Source organism: Squalius cephalus (assembly GCF_949319135.1).
Source record: "Squalius cephalus genome assembly, chromosome: 9".
Lineage (NCBI taxonomy): Eukaryota > Metazoa > Chordata > Actinopteri > Cypriniformes > Leuciscidae > Squalius > Squalius cephalus.
Genome location: NC_137130.1, coordinates 35,063,442 through 35,079,213, shown reverse-complemented (window position 1 = coordinate 35,079,213; position 15,772 = coordinate 35,063,442). Strand labels below are relative to the sequence as shown.

General features: G+C 37.0%; 1 protein-coding gene across 1 annotated transcript in view; it reads right to left on the bottom strand.

Annotated features, from left to right (window-relative positions):
• The window catches only part of map3k20a (mitogen-activated protein kinase kinase kinase 20a), a 44,081-nt gene extending 31,035 nt beyond the window's left edge, over nt 1–13,046 (bottom strand). The window contains exons 1-4 of the mRNA XM_079880460.1: nt 12,918–13,046; nt 8,882–9,072; nt 7,546–7,633; nt 5,013–5,114 (exon numbers count right to left, since the gene is read on the bottom strand). Coding sequence (XP_079736586.1) covers nt 5,013–5,114; nt 7,546–7,633; nt 8,882–9,040 — 349 coding nt within the window. The 5' untranslated portion in view covers nt 9,041–9,072; nt 12,918–13,046. The remainder of the gene's footprint in view (nt 1–5,012; nt 5,115–7,545; nt 7,634–8,881; nt 9,073–12,917) is intronic.
• Nucleotides 13,047–15,772: the final 2,726 nt, after the last annotated feature.

The window sequence follows — 15,772 nt, the reverse complement described above, 5'->3', positions numbered from 1 at the left end:
CACACTTTATCAGTGACTGAGGCCCTGTTTACAGCTGGTATTATGATGCGTTTTGGTCGATCGGATCACAAGTGTACGACGCTAAATACAGGAGTAAACGGGGTCTAAAACGTTTGATCTCGTCCACTTTTGACCACTTCCAGAGGTAGTCGAAAACACATTCAACCGGATTGCTTTCATAGTGTAAACGCTCATGTGATCGAATGTGTTCAAACAGCCACAAAAGACCGTCTTCTCTCCATCTACTGATCTAATGAGAAACATTATGAGAAGAGCTCTAGACAGACGGGATTTAAACTTTGTTGACTGGAGACCCAAGTTTGGCTTGAAGATGAAAAACGTACCAAGCACAATGTTCTCTCACCATTCCTGATTTCTGCAAGTTATGTTTTTGGTCTTTTTGTGCCTTTTATTTTGATAGGACAGTAGAGATTTTGACAGGAAAGCATGGGGTGGAGAGAGAGGGGAAGGGGATCGGCAAAGGACCTCGAGCTGGGAATCGAACTCGGGTCGCCGGAGGCGCAGTTGCACTTTATGTCGGCGCGTTAACCATGGGGCTATTGGCGCCGACACCATTCCTGATTTCTAACACACACTCACAGCGTTCGGCTGGTCTTGAGCAGAAATGAAAGCTCATACTCTCCATATGTTTTTCCGTCGTCTTCGGTCGCGTTTGTATGTTACTTGCGCAAGCTTATTTTGTCCATTAGATGGAAAAATCTGAAAAAGCTCATTCATTTACCCCCCCATAGACCCTCCCCTCGAAGAAATCAGGACAGAAGTGTTTGAAAGTGGACAAAAGAGACGGATTAAAACACCAGGTGTGAACGGGAATGTGTCTCCCTGTGCTCCAATCCACCAAAACACATCTTAATACCTGGTGTAAACAGGGCCTAAGTTCTGGACTCTCGTCAAAACTCCTATTATAATCAATGACGCTGTCTACACGCTTACATAATTAATTGTGATGAAAACATTCATGGGAGTGCAGAAATCGAGTTAAAATGACAAGATCACTGCATTCATGCGCTCAACAGTCATGTCTGTCATCAACTACAATGCTCATCACTGCAACCTGTCATGCCATGGGAGTAGATGTAAATATAATGCTATAATCAACACTTTTCACAATTAGTTAATCTCGACATCTGTAAAAGTAAAAACAAAGTAAAAGATTTCGAGAGAGTTTGACATGTAATACTTGTTTCTAGGGCTGAACGATGTATTGTTTTAGAATCGATATCGCGATGTGATGTGTAGGGTATAGGGATCGTAGTTGATCGTTCCGGTTCGGAACGAATGTGATTTGCGGATTAAAAGAAAAGTTTAACCATCATAGAGTGAAAGTTTATCATTTGCATTTGTTTTCTGTCAGTCCTGTGAGTTTAAACATCAAGCGCAAAAAGACTTTTCTGTGCACACAGAGCCCGGAGACAGCATGTGACCAACGCATTCAGTTCTCTTTCTCTTTCTTGTGAGTTTGAACAGACATGTGCACGCAAAATTAAGTCAAAATGCCTGTCTCTGTGAGTATCCTCGTAAACACAGTGTTGTAAACAGGAAAACGGATGCATATCATGATTATGTGATTATATTGGGTCTGTGCATTTGTCTTAAAGTGACAGCAGCCTAATATACCCACGGCTGTTAGTGTCGCCAATGTTAATCACACAACAAAGAGAAACAGAAAATCACTTTTGTAGCTTTAACAAAGATAAATTGTATTAATTAATTATATTAGTTATATTTCATGTATACAGTGAAGACTATGCAGTTTTATTTGATTATTCAATGTCTGTATCTGAATACAGTTAGATTTACATGAAAAAGATAAACACTGCTTATTTAATTTGTATCTTTGTTTTGTTGTATGTATCAATGCTTTTAATTTGTTTATTATTTTGATAATAATTAATAAACGCACTCTCAGATGCACTCTCCAACAAAATCACCCCAATCATGATTAATACTTTACAAATAGAGCAATTCAAATCATCTAATGAAATTGTTTTCATATCGGAATATATATTGGAGAAAAACTAAATATTGCAATGTCAGTCAGTTTTTTTCCAATATCATGCAGTCCTACTTATTTAATATGCAAAGATGTCAGCCAATCACAGCAGTGGGTGTTTGCACTGAAGTCTCACACAGACACGCCCCTTCAAGCAGAGCGTTCAAATCAGAGGCTAAAATCAGGCTAGGAAAAATGCCTATTATTTCTAAATTATGTCAATTTTTGATGTAAGAATCACACTAACATTATAAGTGCACCTCAGAAAACACTATAAAATAATAATAAATAAACATCTTTATGACCCCTTTAATTTGTTTTTTAATTATTCCAAACTTTTGACCGGTGGTGTATATAATGTCCCTTTCCAGACAAACTTCTGGTTAAACATTACGCTTTCAATTCTTGTCTGGTGTCGTTTGCTCCACTGAAACAGTGATTTATGAATACTTGAAAGTACATTTTCTACCGATTTTAAAGATTGGATGCAATTGCACAGACAAGATTAGTAACTGATTATATCACAGCAGTGTCATATTACCATGTGTAATGTTAATCCAAATACTGCAACATATTTTACACAAATATGTGAACGGAAATGTGCATTCTCAGCGCTGCTGCAAGACGCGCACATATTAATGTAAACTGTTCAGTTCGTTTCCTCTTACAGGTCAGAGAAACAGCTGGAAGTTAGTTAAACTGTATAATGTTTACAGCAAGCTACCTCCCTGCTGGTCATAACTGGTTTAAACTGGTCAAAGCGGTTTGTCTGCCTGCCAGAACAGCAGGGTCTTAGGGTCTGCATGGGTATGTTCCTGTCCTGTCCTTATATCATTATATATGGTTATATTTTTGATATCACCATTTGTGCTAGGCTTCCACTGTAAATGTGTTTTGTTTTACATTTAGAACATGTAGGCCCGGTTTCACAGACAGGGCTTAGATTAAAGAGATAGTTCACCCAAAAATGAAAATTCTGTCAGTAATTACTCTCCCTCATGTTGTTCCAACCCCATAAGACTAGAGTTGAGTTCACGTAGTGTAACAGCGCAGCGCTTCTGGGTTGTACGTCAGAACGTAGACTCACTATTGTGCAACGCTGGCCAATAGTGAGCCTACGCATGGGCGTCAGTTTGGTCTGAAATGTGCTGGGGACAGAGACGCCTTCGGAAGTGCTTTTTCAGAAGTGCTGGGTACAATGACGCATTAGTTTTTTTTCTCTCTTTCGCGCAGGTCATGCTTTGAAAGACGATGTCCTGTAGCTTACTAATGTAAATAAATAAAAATGTATACAAAAATGTGATGTCCGATTCATTTTATGAAGAAGAAGAAAGCCTTAAGTTTTCAAAAAGCATTAGACATACGACCCACTATTCTGCTTCATAAGTACCATGTTGACAATATGACATGACGTGGTTTAATGTACCTAAACCTGTTGCCTTTGGCTTGCTCAGTTGGGGATATTTTGGGGATATTTAATTTAATTTTATCAATCAATAAATTCCACTAGAAACAAACCTTGTTGTATTATTTTCATTTAATACTGTGAAGCTGCTTTGATACAATCTGTATTGTGAAAAGCGCTATACAAATATACTTGACTTGACTTGACTAAACAATGATTACCAAATTTCTCTCTCATTATTGCTCCTCATAACCACTGAAAACTGTCAAAAAATGGAACCCAAAGTCCAATTATTATGGACGTAATCTGACATTAAGCGTTTCTGCTTCATTGAGGCTTGTAGGAAAAAGCTTAACGGTTTATAGGCTACCTAAACAACGATCAGTGATCACCAAATTTCTGGTTAGATTTTTTTGACAGTTTTAAGTGGTTATGATGAGCAATAATATGCATAATAATATGTACATGAGTAATAATATGTAACACATAATACCAAAAAATGACTCATGACGAAATCTGATGGGTACGTGTACCCACCGTCCTCACCGAAATCGACGCCTATGAGCCTACGTTCTGACGTACGACCCAGAAGCGCTGCGCTGTTACACTACGTGAACTCACTCAGAGCCCCACACAGAAGAAAATCAATAGTTGAATAAAGTCGTTATTTTTGTGTGTTTTTTCGCGCACAAAAAGTATTCTCGTCACTTGATAAACCTAAGGTTGAGCCACTGTAGTCACTTGGACTATTTTAAACATTGTCTATACTAACGTTTCTAGGCTGGCAAGTTTCAATTACATAGATGCCTATGAAGGAGTGAGACAGCTCTCAGATTTAATCAGAAATATCTTAATTTGTGTTCTGAAGATGAAGGAAAGCGTTACGGGGTTGGAACAACTTGAGGGAGAGTAATTACTGACAGAATTTTTATTCAGCCAGGATTAGATATATTTAAATTTGGACATTTAAGTAGCTTTTATAAACATGCTTTTTAGTCTGGGACTAGGCTTAAAAGAGAACTTGGTAACTTTTTTAACTTAATAAAACTGTCCAGAAATCATTTGGATGGTTAAACAACCTGTTCTGGTGATATTGTTGACTTTCCCCGCTCCCCCCAGCGTTCCCAGGCGGAAAACCAACCTTGCAACTTGGGGACTACCGTCCCGGCAAGATAGAAATTGGAAGTCTCGTGAGAAGCGAGAACGAGAACGAGCGTGAAACACAAATTGCTTTAAGGCAATTCGACATAAACACACACGCATGTATGATGTATTACCAGATTACCCACCTCGGTAGACATAGCTACACACGATACAGCTGGCTTGCTCCGATCAAAACAAACGCACATGAGCAGCGGTAGAGAGGGGGAGGAGGCCGCCGCAAGTGAGTTTTTTACGACCGTGTTGTGAAATATACGCCCCCCCCCACAGCTGTAGGGGGAGCTCGAGGGGAAAACATGCGACAACTAAAGGGAAAATCAGCGAAGAAGTGACTAGAGTTCGCTAGAGTTGCCGAGTTCTCCTTTAAGCCTTGTCTGTGAAGCCAGGGTCATCTTTCTTTTCAGTTTATGAGTGTGTGCGTGTATATAATACCTTTAGCGATGTCTATGGCCCAGGTCATAATCTGCTTCATACTGATGTCTTCACTCTCGGCACTGGACAGATAGTCAAACAGAGATCCACCACTGGCATACTCTACCATAAAACACACACACACATACAAATTAAAATACAAGTCGTATTGGGCAGTATTTTTACATGTCACTGCAGTGGGACGCGGTGCACTACTGGTGTTAGTTGTCATCAAGTACTGTGATATAATACTTGCAGTGAAATTCACAATATCCTGTTTCTGAGCTCAAACACTCAATGACATCATCTAAATACACTGGAACATGCAAACACCACAGAACCCCTTATATACACAAACACTGGCATCTGCGTACAAGAGGAAACACAACTGTAACGTCATTTATTTGCATGGCGTAGTACTTGTTTAAGGGCAACGGGTAAAACGATTAATTGAAAAATAGTTTTGAACTCTGACAGCCCTTTTTGCTGAAAAACAAACATATGAGTGCTAAGCTATGGACTCTGACCCCGTTTCAAGACACACCTTATTTAGTTATTTGAGATTTAGATGCCTCATACAACCCTACTGATACATGTGACTAACATGAGGAAATATGATTTTTAGATGTTTAGATTTTTTTACGTATTAAAAAGTGTTCCCAAAAGAATGTGAAGTATCCAAATACAGACACATACCACTGGCATACGAGTGCAGTTGAGTCTGCTAATATTGATGAATACTGTATGTTTAGCTTAGGTTTAGGTCACTCTGGGCACACATCATATAATGGTCAGATTATCAGTGTCAAACAGAGATACATACACAGGGGAAATTAATAACCTCACTGACAAAGGTGAGCTGGTCATAAACGTCACCTTCACCTGCTCTTATTATATTTACTTTTCATAAAGAGAGTCTCTCAATACTGCAGACCATAGACTCTTTGCACAGCACTTTATGATCTTTTACAATCACTGCATCTTCATTTGAGTCTCGCTCAGCACAGCAGAAGCAGAAGTAGACCAACACACTGGGTCTCGTTACAGACAAAGGTCCCATAATTTCATTAATCCATGATTAATCAAAAATTTAATATTTTCAATACAGTACACAAGGACAAAAACAATCTTTGATAGATAAAGTTTATATTTGCACTTCTGTAGTCTGATTTATCCCAATAATTAAGAATCAGCGGAATAATAATAAAAACATACGTATGTAAATATATACAGTATATATATATATATATATATATATATATATATATATATATATATATATATATATATATATATATATATTCAATCAAATTACAAGAACACTTGTTCTGCAGATTGACTGGTAATTTATTAATCTGGCAGATCATTTTATTAAAGTGGAAAATATCATTATGTGAATTCACAAACTGGAGACCAATGGATTTTTGATTATTGTTGTTATTTGCTTATTATAAACCAAATGCAAATGAAACTGGTCTGAGATAAACGGAGAAATGAGCATTTCCTGAAGGAAGTACCAGTGCTTGCAAGTCAAGAACAAGAACAAATAGCAAGAACAAATAATTAGACAGTGATATATGGGTATTAAAGGGATAGTTCACTTTGAAATTAAATTTTGGTATGTTTTAGCTTACCTCAAGGGCATCCAAGATGTAGGTGTCTTTTTTTCCGCAGTAGTTTCAATTTTGATATTTTTAGGTCAAACCGTTCTTGTCTGTCAGTCATTTAATGCAGGTCTGTGGTCACTGTCTCAAAGAGCATGCACAGAGTCCAAATTAAAACAATTCCCCATCGTCCAAATTAAACAGTTCCCCATCGTAAGTACACATTGACGGCCTAAGACACGAAGCGAGCGGTTTGTGTGAGAAAACGAAGAGTATTTATATCGTTTTTACCTTTTGTACACAGCCACGTCCAAGTGATCTGAGGGCGCGGGCGCATCCTGGTGTGTGACGTGTACGCAGACTGGTGCATAGATATATACACTAGAGGTCGCCTTACACTAGAGGACGATTTGGACGATGGGGAATTGTTTAATTTGGACGATGGGGAATTGTTTTAATTTGGACTCTGTGCATGCTCTTTGAGACAGTGACCACAGACCTGCATTAAATGACTGACAGACAAGAACGGTTTGACCTAAAAATATCAAAATTGAAACTACTGTGGAAACAAAGACACCTACATCTTGGATGGCCTTGAGGTAAGCTAAAACATACCAAAATTTAATTTCAAAGTGAACTATCCCTTTAATATGTAATATAGATTGATAAATAGATGCAAGGAAGATCTATCACAATTTATTATGCTAATCAAAACAATTACATTATTTTCCAACTTCAATCTTACATTTTTTAATGTATAGAAAAGAGTAATGAGGTAAAACGCTGAAAAGAATTATTAATTATAAATAAAAAAAACTAAAGCTAAAATGATCTATGAAGCAAAGTTTGAATGGAGTCTGTGTGTGGAGAATAATAAAAATACAGCGTTTGAGGAATTTGATAAAAGCCCTGCCTTGCAAACACTGTAATAAATGTCCTGTTTTACTGACCTGTAACAATTCCATAGTTGGGAGCTTCCAGGATCGCTCCATAAAACTGGATAATGTTTCGATGACTGAGAACACTTAAAATATCTGCCTGCAAATACAGCCAGCACAAAGAATTAAAGCATGAAAATACGCTACAGATTCATAATGCAGATTCAATATGTGCATTCTTTATTAATATAATACAAGAAATGTTAATTACAGTTAATGGTAACACTTTATTTTAAGGTGACATACAATTTACTACATGTACTTACTATAGTAATAACGGTAAATTATGCATAACTTCAAGTCACTAACCCTAAAACAAACCCTAATCTTAACCCTATAGTAAGGACATGTAGTTAATTATATTGCCCCGTACTTATTTAAGGAAGTACAATGTAACTACATCACCTTAAAATAAAGGGTTACACTTTATTTGGTAACACTTTATTTTACAGTGTCCTTGTTACATATGTTACATGTTCTTACCATAGTAATAACAGTAAATTATGCATAATTAAATGCAACTAACCCTCAACCAAATCCAAATCCTAATCTTACCCTAACCCTATAGTAAGTACATGTAGTTGCTTAATATTACTCAGGGTAACACTTTATTTTAAGGTGTCATTTTTACAGTGTAATTATATTTTTAAGTACTGAGTAATATTAAGTAACTACATTTACTTACTATAGGGTTAGGATTTGGTTGAGTGTTAGTTGCATGTAATTATGCATAATTTACAGTTATTACTATAGTAAGTGCATGTAAAATATGTAACAAGGACACTGTAAAATAAAGTGTTACCAAATAAAGTGTTGCCCAAATGATATAATCAGCATACCAATTTAAGTGAAAAGCTGACTTAAAAAAGTCTGGAATTTGAAGATGAATTTGAAGTTTTATTAGACTGCTGATGATACATTACATTTGTGTGATTTTTCTAACTTTTTAAGCGGTTAGTTCCTCCATCAAATTATAATTTTTAATGTAATTTTCCCCCGACCAAATGGTCCCATCCCAAACATTACCAGAGCCATTATGCTCGAAAATCACTACATGCGAAGAACAAAGACAACAATGAATCCAGCACTTAAAAGTAAATACACTTCACCCCAAAGACAAACACTGCACTCAGCTGAAACTAATATGACTTAATTATGTGACAATTTTCTCTTAAAGACATAGTCTATGAATTTCAGTTCACAAAAGACGCTGTGAGAGCGTAGAGTAGAGAGGAGGCGTAACCGCGCTGGTCGGACTGGAGTCGACACACAGAGAGGCAATTAAAATGATTATCACACTGACAATTAAAGCATGTGTATGAAAAGCCCGGGCGACTCTCACTCCCACCTCGTTTTCAATCTTCAGAAGCTTTTTCACCGCCACCTCTTTATCCTGCGAGAGCCAGCGGGCGCGATACACGCTCCCGAAGCTCCCGCCGCCACAGTTCTCGTAGAAGAGGATGTCATCGGATTTGATTTGCACAAAGGAGCCGCCCAGAGATGCCATAGCATAGTGGCACTTAGAAACACGCGTCTCTCCTGAAGAACGAAGAAGAGAGGAGAGGATGAGAGGAGAACGAGGGACGAGATGTTGTGATTTGATCTGGCACTGACAGAGCTGTTCACTTGCACTTTATCAACACACACACACACACACACACACACACACACACACACACACACACACACACACACACACACACACACACACACAGACAGACTGGTGTGAACGTAATGTTTGAGTGTATGATCAACAAGTGTACTGACAATGCATCGTTGGACTAGCACACTCATGTTAACAGTCCTGATATTCCTCATATCTGCAATCAGACCACATGATGATCATACTGATCTGGGATCAGCTGACAGCAGAAGTGTAGACCATACCAGCATGCGCACTTTTGTGGAAAGGAAGTGCGCTTAACTGTACTGAATGCACACTTGTTGTGTACTTCAAATCTTACATCTATATTCTTTTTAAATTGTAAGCCTACTTGTACATAATATATTATATAAATTAAATAAAAGGCCACTTAATAATCAATAATCAAGGCCACGCGATTATGCTTCTTAACACACTTAAGTAGACTTAAAAAGTGCACTTTGTAATAATGTTAAATCATTGTTTTAATAATCGTTTGTTGTGATTTAAAGATGACTAGCACACTAAAATTATCATTTTAACTGTTTTACTGTTTATGTGTTATTCAAATTTACATGTAAAGTTAATATATTTTAAATGTACTTAAAGGGGTGGTTGATTATGATTTCACTTTTCTAACTTTAGTTAGTGTGTAATGTTGCTGTTTGAGCATAGACAACATCTGCAAAGTTACGATGCTCAAAGTTCAAAGCAAAGGAAGATATTTGCTTTTAAAGAAATCGTTTTTTAAGGACTACAACAAATGGCTGGTTGGGACTACACGAGCTTCCTATCGGGTTAGTGACATCGATAACCCTAGAATTTACATAAACCCCGCCCCCGGGAACACACAACAAAGAGGGTGAGTCCATGTTGAGAATAGGATTTGCTAAGACACGAGCTCTTGAAGCTCCGCCCCCTGTGCCGGGAGCAGCAGCTCATTTGCATTTAAAGGGACACACACAAAACGACGCGTTTCTGCTCACCCTCAAAAAGGGACAATTTTAACAATATAAAAATATCTGTGGGATATTTTGAGCTAAAACTTCACATACACACTCTGGGGACATCAGAGACTTATTTTACATCTTGCAAAAAGGGGCATTATAGCACTCCTTTAAAGTATATGTGTGCTGGGTACATTGAAGCCCACCAAACGCCCCATGTGTAGCCGTGTAGTCCTGTACAGCGAGGACAGCACTTACAATGGGAATAGGCTGCTTCAGCTGTTTGTTTGTTTTTCCTTTTCTCACGTTTGTGTACTGTTACACCCCTATATCATATAATGTCGTGAGGGTGAACTCCAATAAAGACTTGATCAATAAAATGCATATAAAATGCACTTTTTCTGTAAAACCTTCAATTTCCCCAAAAAAGAAAGAAAAAGAACTTGTGTTTGAGCTCATAAAGTTTCACACTTTCAGGGGAGTAATTATGGTTTTTAGAGGGCTGCGTGGGACAGCTGGGGTGCACAGCGGGTCTGAGCTTCGCGCTCACAGAGGGACGCCGCGGCTCTTGGGCGGTTTGGGGCCATTTGTGTTATATTTAGCAGAGCAGGAAGCAGATCACCTCACCGGTGCTTCAAGCACTCAAGAAAGAAAGAGACTCTAGTGAATATATAAAAAAAACTAACATGGCCACATCTTCATAAATACAGTGGCTCCAAAATGGGTTCGAATCACACATAAAAATGTGTGAAAGTAATTGAATTAGATACAAAATATCAAAGGAAGTGTCATCAAATGCTGCAGGAGCTTTTCTCCCCTTGTGAAAAAGATGTAGACTTTAGCATACTTTTAGAAAGAGTACTTATTAAAGAAATAACATACTTATGAAGAATATACTTAAGTGCAAAATGAATGCAATGTTTTCGTACACTTGATTGCATTATTGCAATTAAATGAAAATGTATTATAGATTATATTAAATGCAATGATGTAGGCCTATATTTAATGCATTTATCTGGACTTAACAGAGTGTGTTTTTTTACCCGCTTAAGTATAGGACTTAAGTGCAACTGTATGTGTAATTTCATAATTACTTCTATTGTCTTTGAAATATGGTTAAAGTGTCCTGCTGAATGTACTGACAAGCATTTATGGTCAACTAGAATATACTTTAATGTAATTCTATTAAAACTTTTATGTCATGTATCTAAATATATTTGTAATTACACATTTGTAATGAGGATGAAGTTGAAATTTAGTACATTTAAAATATATTAACTTTAAATATAAAATCGAATAACACACTACAGTTAAAAAAGTATAATCACGTACTTTGCATGTGCTTTTGTATGTTAGTCAACACATCAAAATAAGTGAACTTCTATATAAAGCATGACAAAAGATGATTAAAACATTAAGAAACATACTTATGAAATAAGTTAAGTAGCCTATACTTAAATGGCCTTTTAATTAATAAATATTATATTATCTGCAAGGTGTTCTGTTTTTTAAATAAACACTTTTGAGTTGAAGTACAACTACAAGTGTGCAAAGCACATTTATAGTGCACTTCTTTTTCACAAAGGTCTTCACTAACTTTTCTTCCTAATTTTTGCTCAATGTCTTTTAATCAGCTGGTGTTTTGGTGATTGTTAGTGGATGTATGAAGTCAATTCTCCTCAAGTTCACACAGGTGTGCTAACCACAGGTGCAGAGAATCACATTCAAAATGCAGATGATCAACTTACACTGATAACCACAAAGAGTCACTATTTCTCAGTATTGTCAACAATATAATCATTGTTTCATAACTGCAGTATCACTTCAAACCAAGAAATGTTTTCCTTGACAAGTCTGATTGTGTTATCGCTCTTTAAAATAAATGACACTTGCCTTGATATTCTGTAGCTAATGCAAAGACATTCATTCATTTTCATGTATAAATTAAATGTCCAAATACTTTTAGATGTTGCTGTATTTATTATCTGATTCTGATAACCTCTCTGCATTTCAATGCTTGTGCAATATTTCCTCATTCAATTATGAACCAATAGGATAACAGCAACATTCCCGCATACATTTCCAGGCACATGCACTGGAACAGAAAGTAAAACCAGCAGAATAATTGGGATTTTTCTCATTCACCCTGAAGGCCTGTGTATTCATACAATAGAGCATGCAGAGGACAGCAGAATGACTTTCACCCCGGATGAACAAAAATTCAGTCAGTTCACTGAAACAATGTAAGTTGATAACAGGGCTGCTCCCCTTTCTGAGAATCGTTTTAGTTATGAGGCAGCATTTATGGATGTAATAAATGCATTATTGCGTTATAATTACAATGTAAGCACATATACAACACCGTTGAAGTCCTTTGAAGCATCATGTCAAAAGCATGAATATCTGATAGGCCTGTCTTCAATGTTCTGGTACCATAGTAGGCCTACTTTTTGTAAAGGATACAACATGTTATATTTAGTGCAAAACATATAACGTGCCCTATATTCGTTTTTCTATTACAGCAAACAGCAACATTTTACATAAACCTGGCTCAAAACCACACGTGCTTTAGTTCATCAGACTTTAAGGTTAAAAAGCAGATTTTGCACAAATTACTCATTAATAAGTGATCATTTCATCATAAACTTTCCCTGTCTGTGATGTGGATGATCCAGGAACATGTCCAGACAGATCCATGAGCACTTATCCACATCTCACAGTTATCACATGTTATTATTACTACAGTGTAACATCATGAGAAACACAAACAGACACAAACACACACGTAACGTTACCCGCTCTCCTGTATTCTCGGTCAGTCTTCCCGGGAGAGAAGGACAGCAGTCAAGAAGTTCTTGCGAACACTTGTGACTCAGTGTCAGATATTTCCAGTCAGTGACCGACCCGGTGATTTCACGTGTAACAACTTCTTCCTGATCAGAGCTGCCAAGATCAGTGACGCACAGCAGCGGAGAGAAACAGCGACACCCGGCGGAGAGAACCGGTCCCGCACACTCTTCCTCACAACTAAACCGGTGTCGTGACATTCCATCCTTCTCCAAGGCTGCAGCCTGCGGATCGGGGCGGGGCTGCACGCCCATGACGCTTCTCATTGGTTAGTGGCACAGTAAAGACGTCGACTCCACGGTAAACAGGATATTATGCGGTACAGGTGAAACTCGAAAAATTTGAATATCGTGCAAAAGTTCGTGTATTTCAGTAATTCAAATTAAAAGGTAAAACTAATATATTTAGTATAAATATATACATATGCATGAATATACTTTTCAGAGGGCCGACATTTCTGTATTTAAAATCTTTTTTTTTTTTATGTAGCTAATATTCTCATTTTCTGAGATTTTGAATTTGGGGTTTTCACGTATTACGGAGCCCGGGAAGTCACCTCTGGGAAAAAAAAAAAAACAATCCGTGGCGACGGTTTTGCAATCCGTCCGCTCAGTTTATAAACCGTACTCACGAATTCTCAAACTGTTCCCTCGGTTTAACAAATCGTGCCCACGGATTAATAAACCGTACCCACGAGTTTCTAATCCGCGCTCTCAGATTTGTAAACCGTGCCTTCAATTTTTGCAATCTGTACCCACAAATTCATAAACCGTGCCCACGCTTTCGCAATCCGTTCCCACGGGTTTGTAAACTGTAGGCTACTCACGGATTTGTGGCTCGCCCTCATTTTAGAAGAACACCAGGAGACCGTTGTTAACGAATCATATTTTATATTGTTTTATTAAATATGAAGTGGAACACATCAAATTGTCTTGCGTCTGCATGTTTAAAGTGATTCTCAATTGTAGCGGGTATGGGGTAGAATAGAGGCTACTATTTAATATGAATGACGTGCATCAAAATCTTTTGTTTATTTGTAATAATCTTAGCACTTCATTATTATTGTCTAACCAGTATATTTGACGAATTGCTTTGTTCCTTTTTTGTAAGTTTTGGACAAAAGCGTCTTCTAAATATGTAGCCTAAAATGTAGGCATAATTAATAATAATAATAATAATAATAATAATAATTATTATTATTATTATTATTATTTGAGTTTATAACTATAAATGAGTTAACTTAGTAATACAGTAATATGTTTTTCATAAAATCATTTATCAATGCTTTATTTGTATAGGCTATAAACTAACCTTTTACAGTTTTGGATAAAATAGGCCTACATTTTTTGCATAATTTTTGCTTAAAAATAAAGCATTCACAAATTATTTCATGATAAATGTCTGTCTTATGTGAACTTATTTATAGTTATAAACTCAAATAATAATAGGCTAATAATAATAATAATAATTATTATTATTATTACATTTTAGGCTACATATTTAGAAGACGCTTTTGTCCGAAACTTACAAAAAAAGGAACAAAGCAATTTGACAAATTTCAGTCATAATACAGGTTAGACAATAATAATAAAATGCTAATATCACAAATAAACAAATTATTTTGATGCACGTCATTCATATACCCGCTACAATTGCGAATCACTTTAAACATGCAAACGCAAGACAATTTGATTCCACTTAACCTCCTGAGACTCTGCGTCCTCATATATGAGGACATTACATTTTTGCCTCTTGACACAATGATAGTCAAATTTGTAAATCTTAGACATGTTGGCCACATTTAGGGACACTGCACACACCATCTTGTGGTGATATCACAACATTACACTAATGTCAGTGAGAAGAAAATTACCCTAACCCTAACACTTCTACACCAGTTCCCGAAAGAAAAATGACCCAGGTAAAAAATCTATTCAAATTATATGAATGAAACAAATGTATTTATGTACAATACTGTCTCTATCATCATATGGGGATTAAAATTTGACATATTTTAGTAATAGTAGCACTCTAGGACATCAGTAAATGTGAAGCACTCGTTTGAGGACATTGGGACTATATTACGTTATCCCCTTAACTGTCACCGTCCCACAGGCATAGGCGGAAATCGCGGGGGGGTCGGGGGGGTCAGGACCCCCCCTATCTGAGGGTTGTCCCCCCCCCTAAAATATCATTAAAATATGTGTATTGAAAATAATTGAATGATTTATACTTAAAATAGTTGTGTAAGAAGTAAAGCAATACAAATGCAAACGGAGCAACAACAAAAAACGTTTTAAACATTTTGATTCCCCCCTCCCTTGCCTCACAGTGCTTTGGTCCACTGCCAGCGCCCCTTTTACCTCACCACCGACACACACACAGTCCGGTGGGAGAGAACAAAGTTTTTGAATAGTTGTGGAACTCCAGTAAGTCAATGTTATTTTATTCACTTTAAACAATGGAGGAAGTGATTATTTTCTCTTTAATAGGCTATAGATGATGCTGAGTCATTAATAAATCATCTAAACAAAAATTATGATTGTGTACTTGTGTACCATTGTACTTTTGTCACCGATGTAGTCTACCATGTTAGCGATTATAGCGTTTACCCGTTTTATACAGTCTATGCGTTCTCTTACGAGAGGTTCTCTCGTATTGCATAAGTTGCTTACTCTACGGGTAAAGTCTTCTTTTCTCGAGATCTGAAGCCAAAAAATTATCCTTAATTTTGTATTTATTGTCAACGCAGTGCGGCAGCCAGCAGACCATAGCAGGCTGTATCAGCGTGCTTATTGGCTGA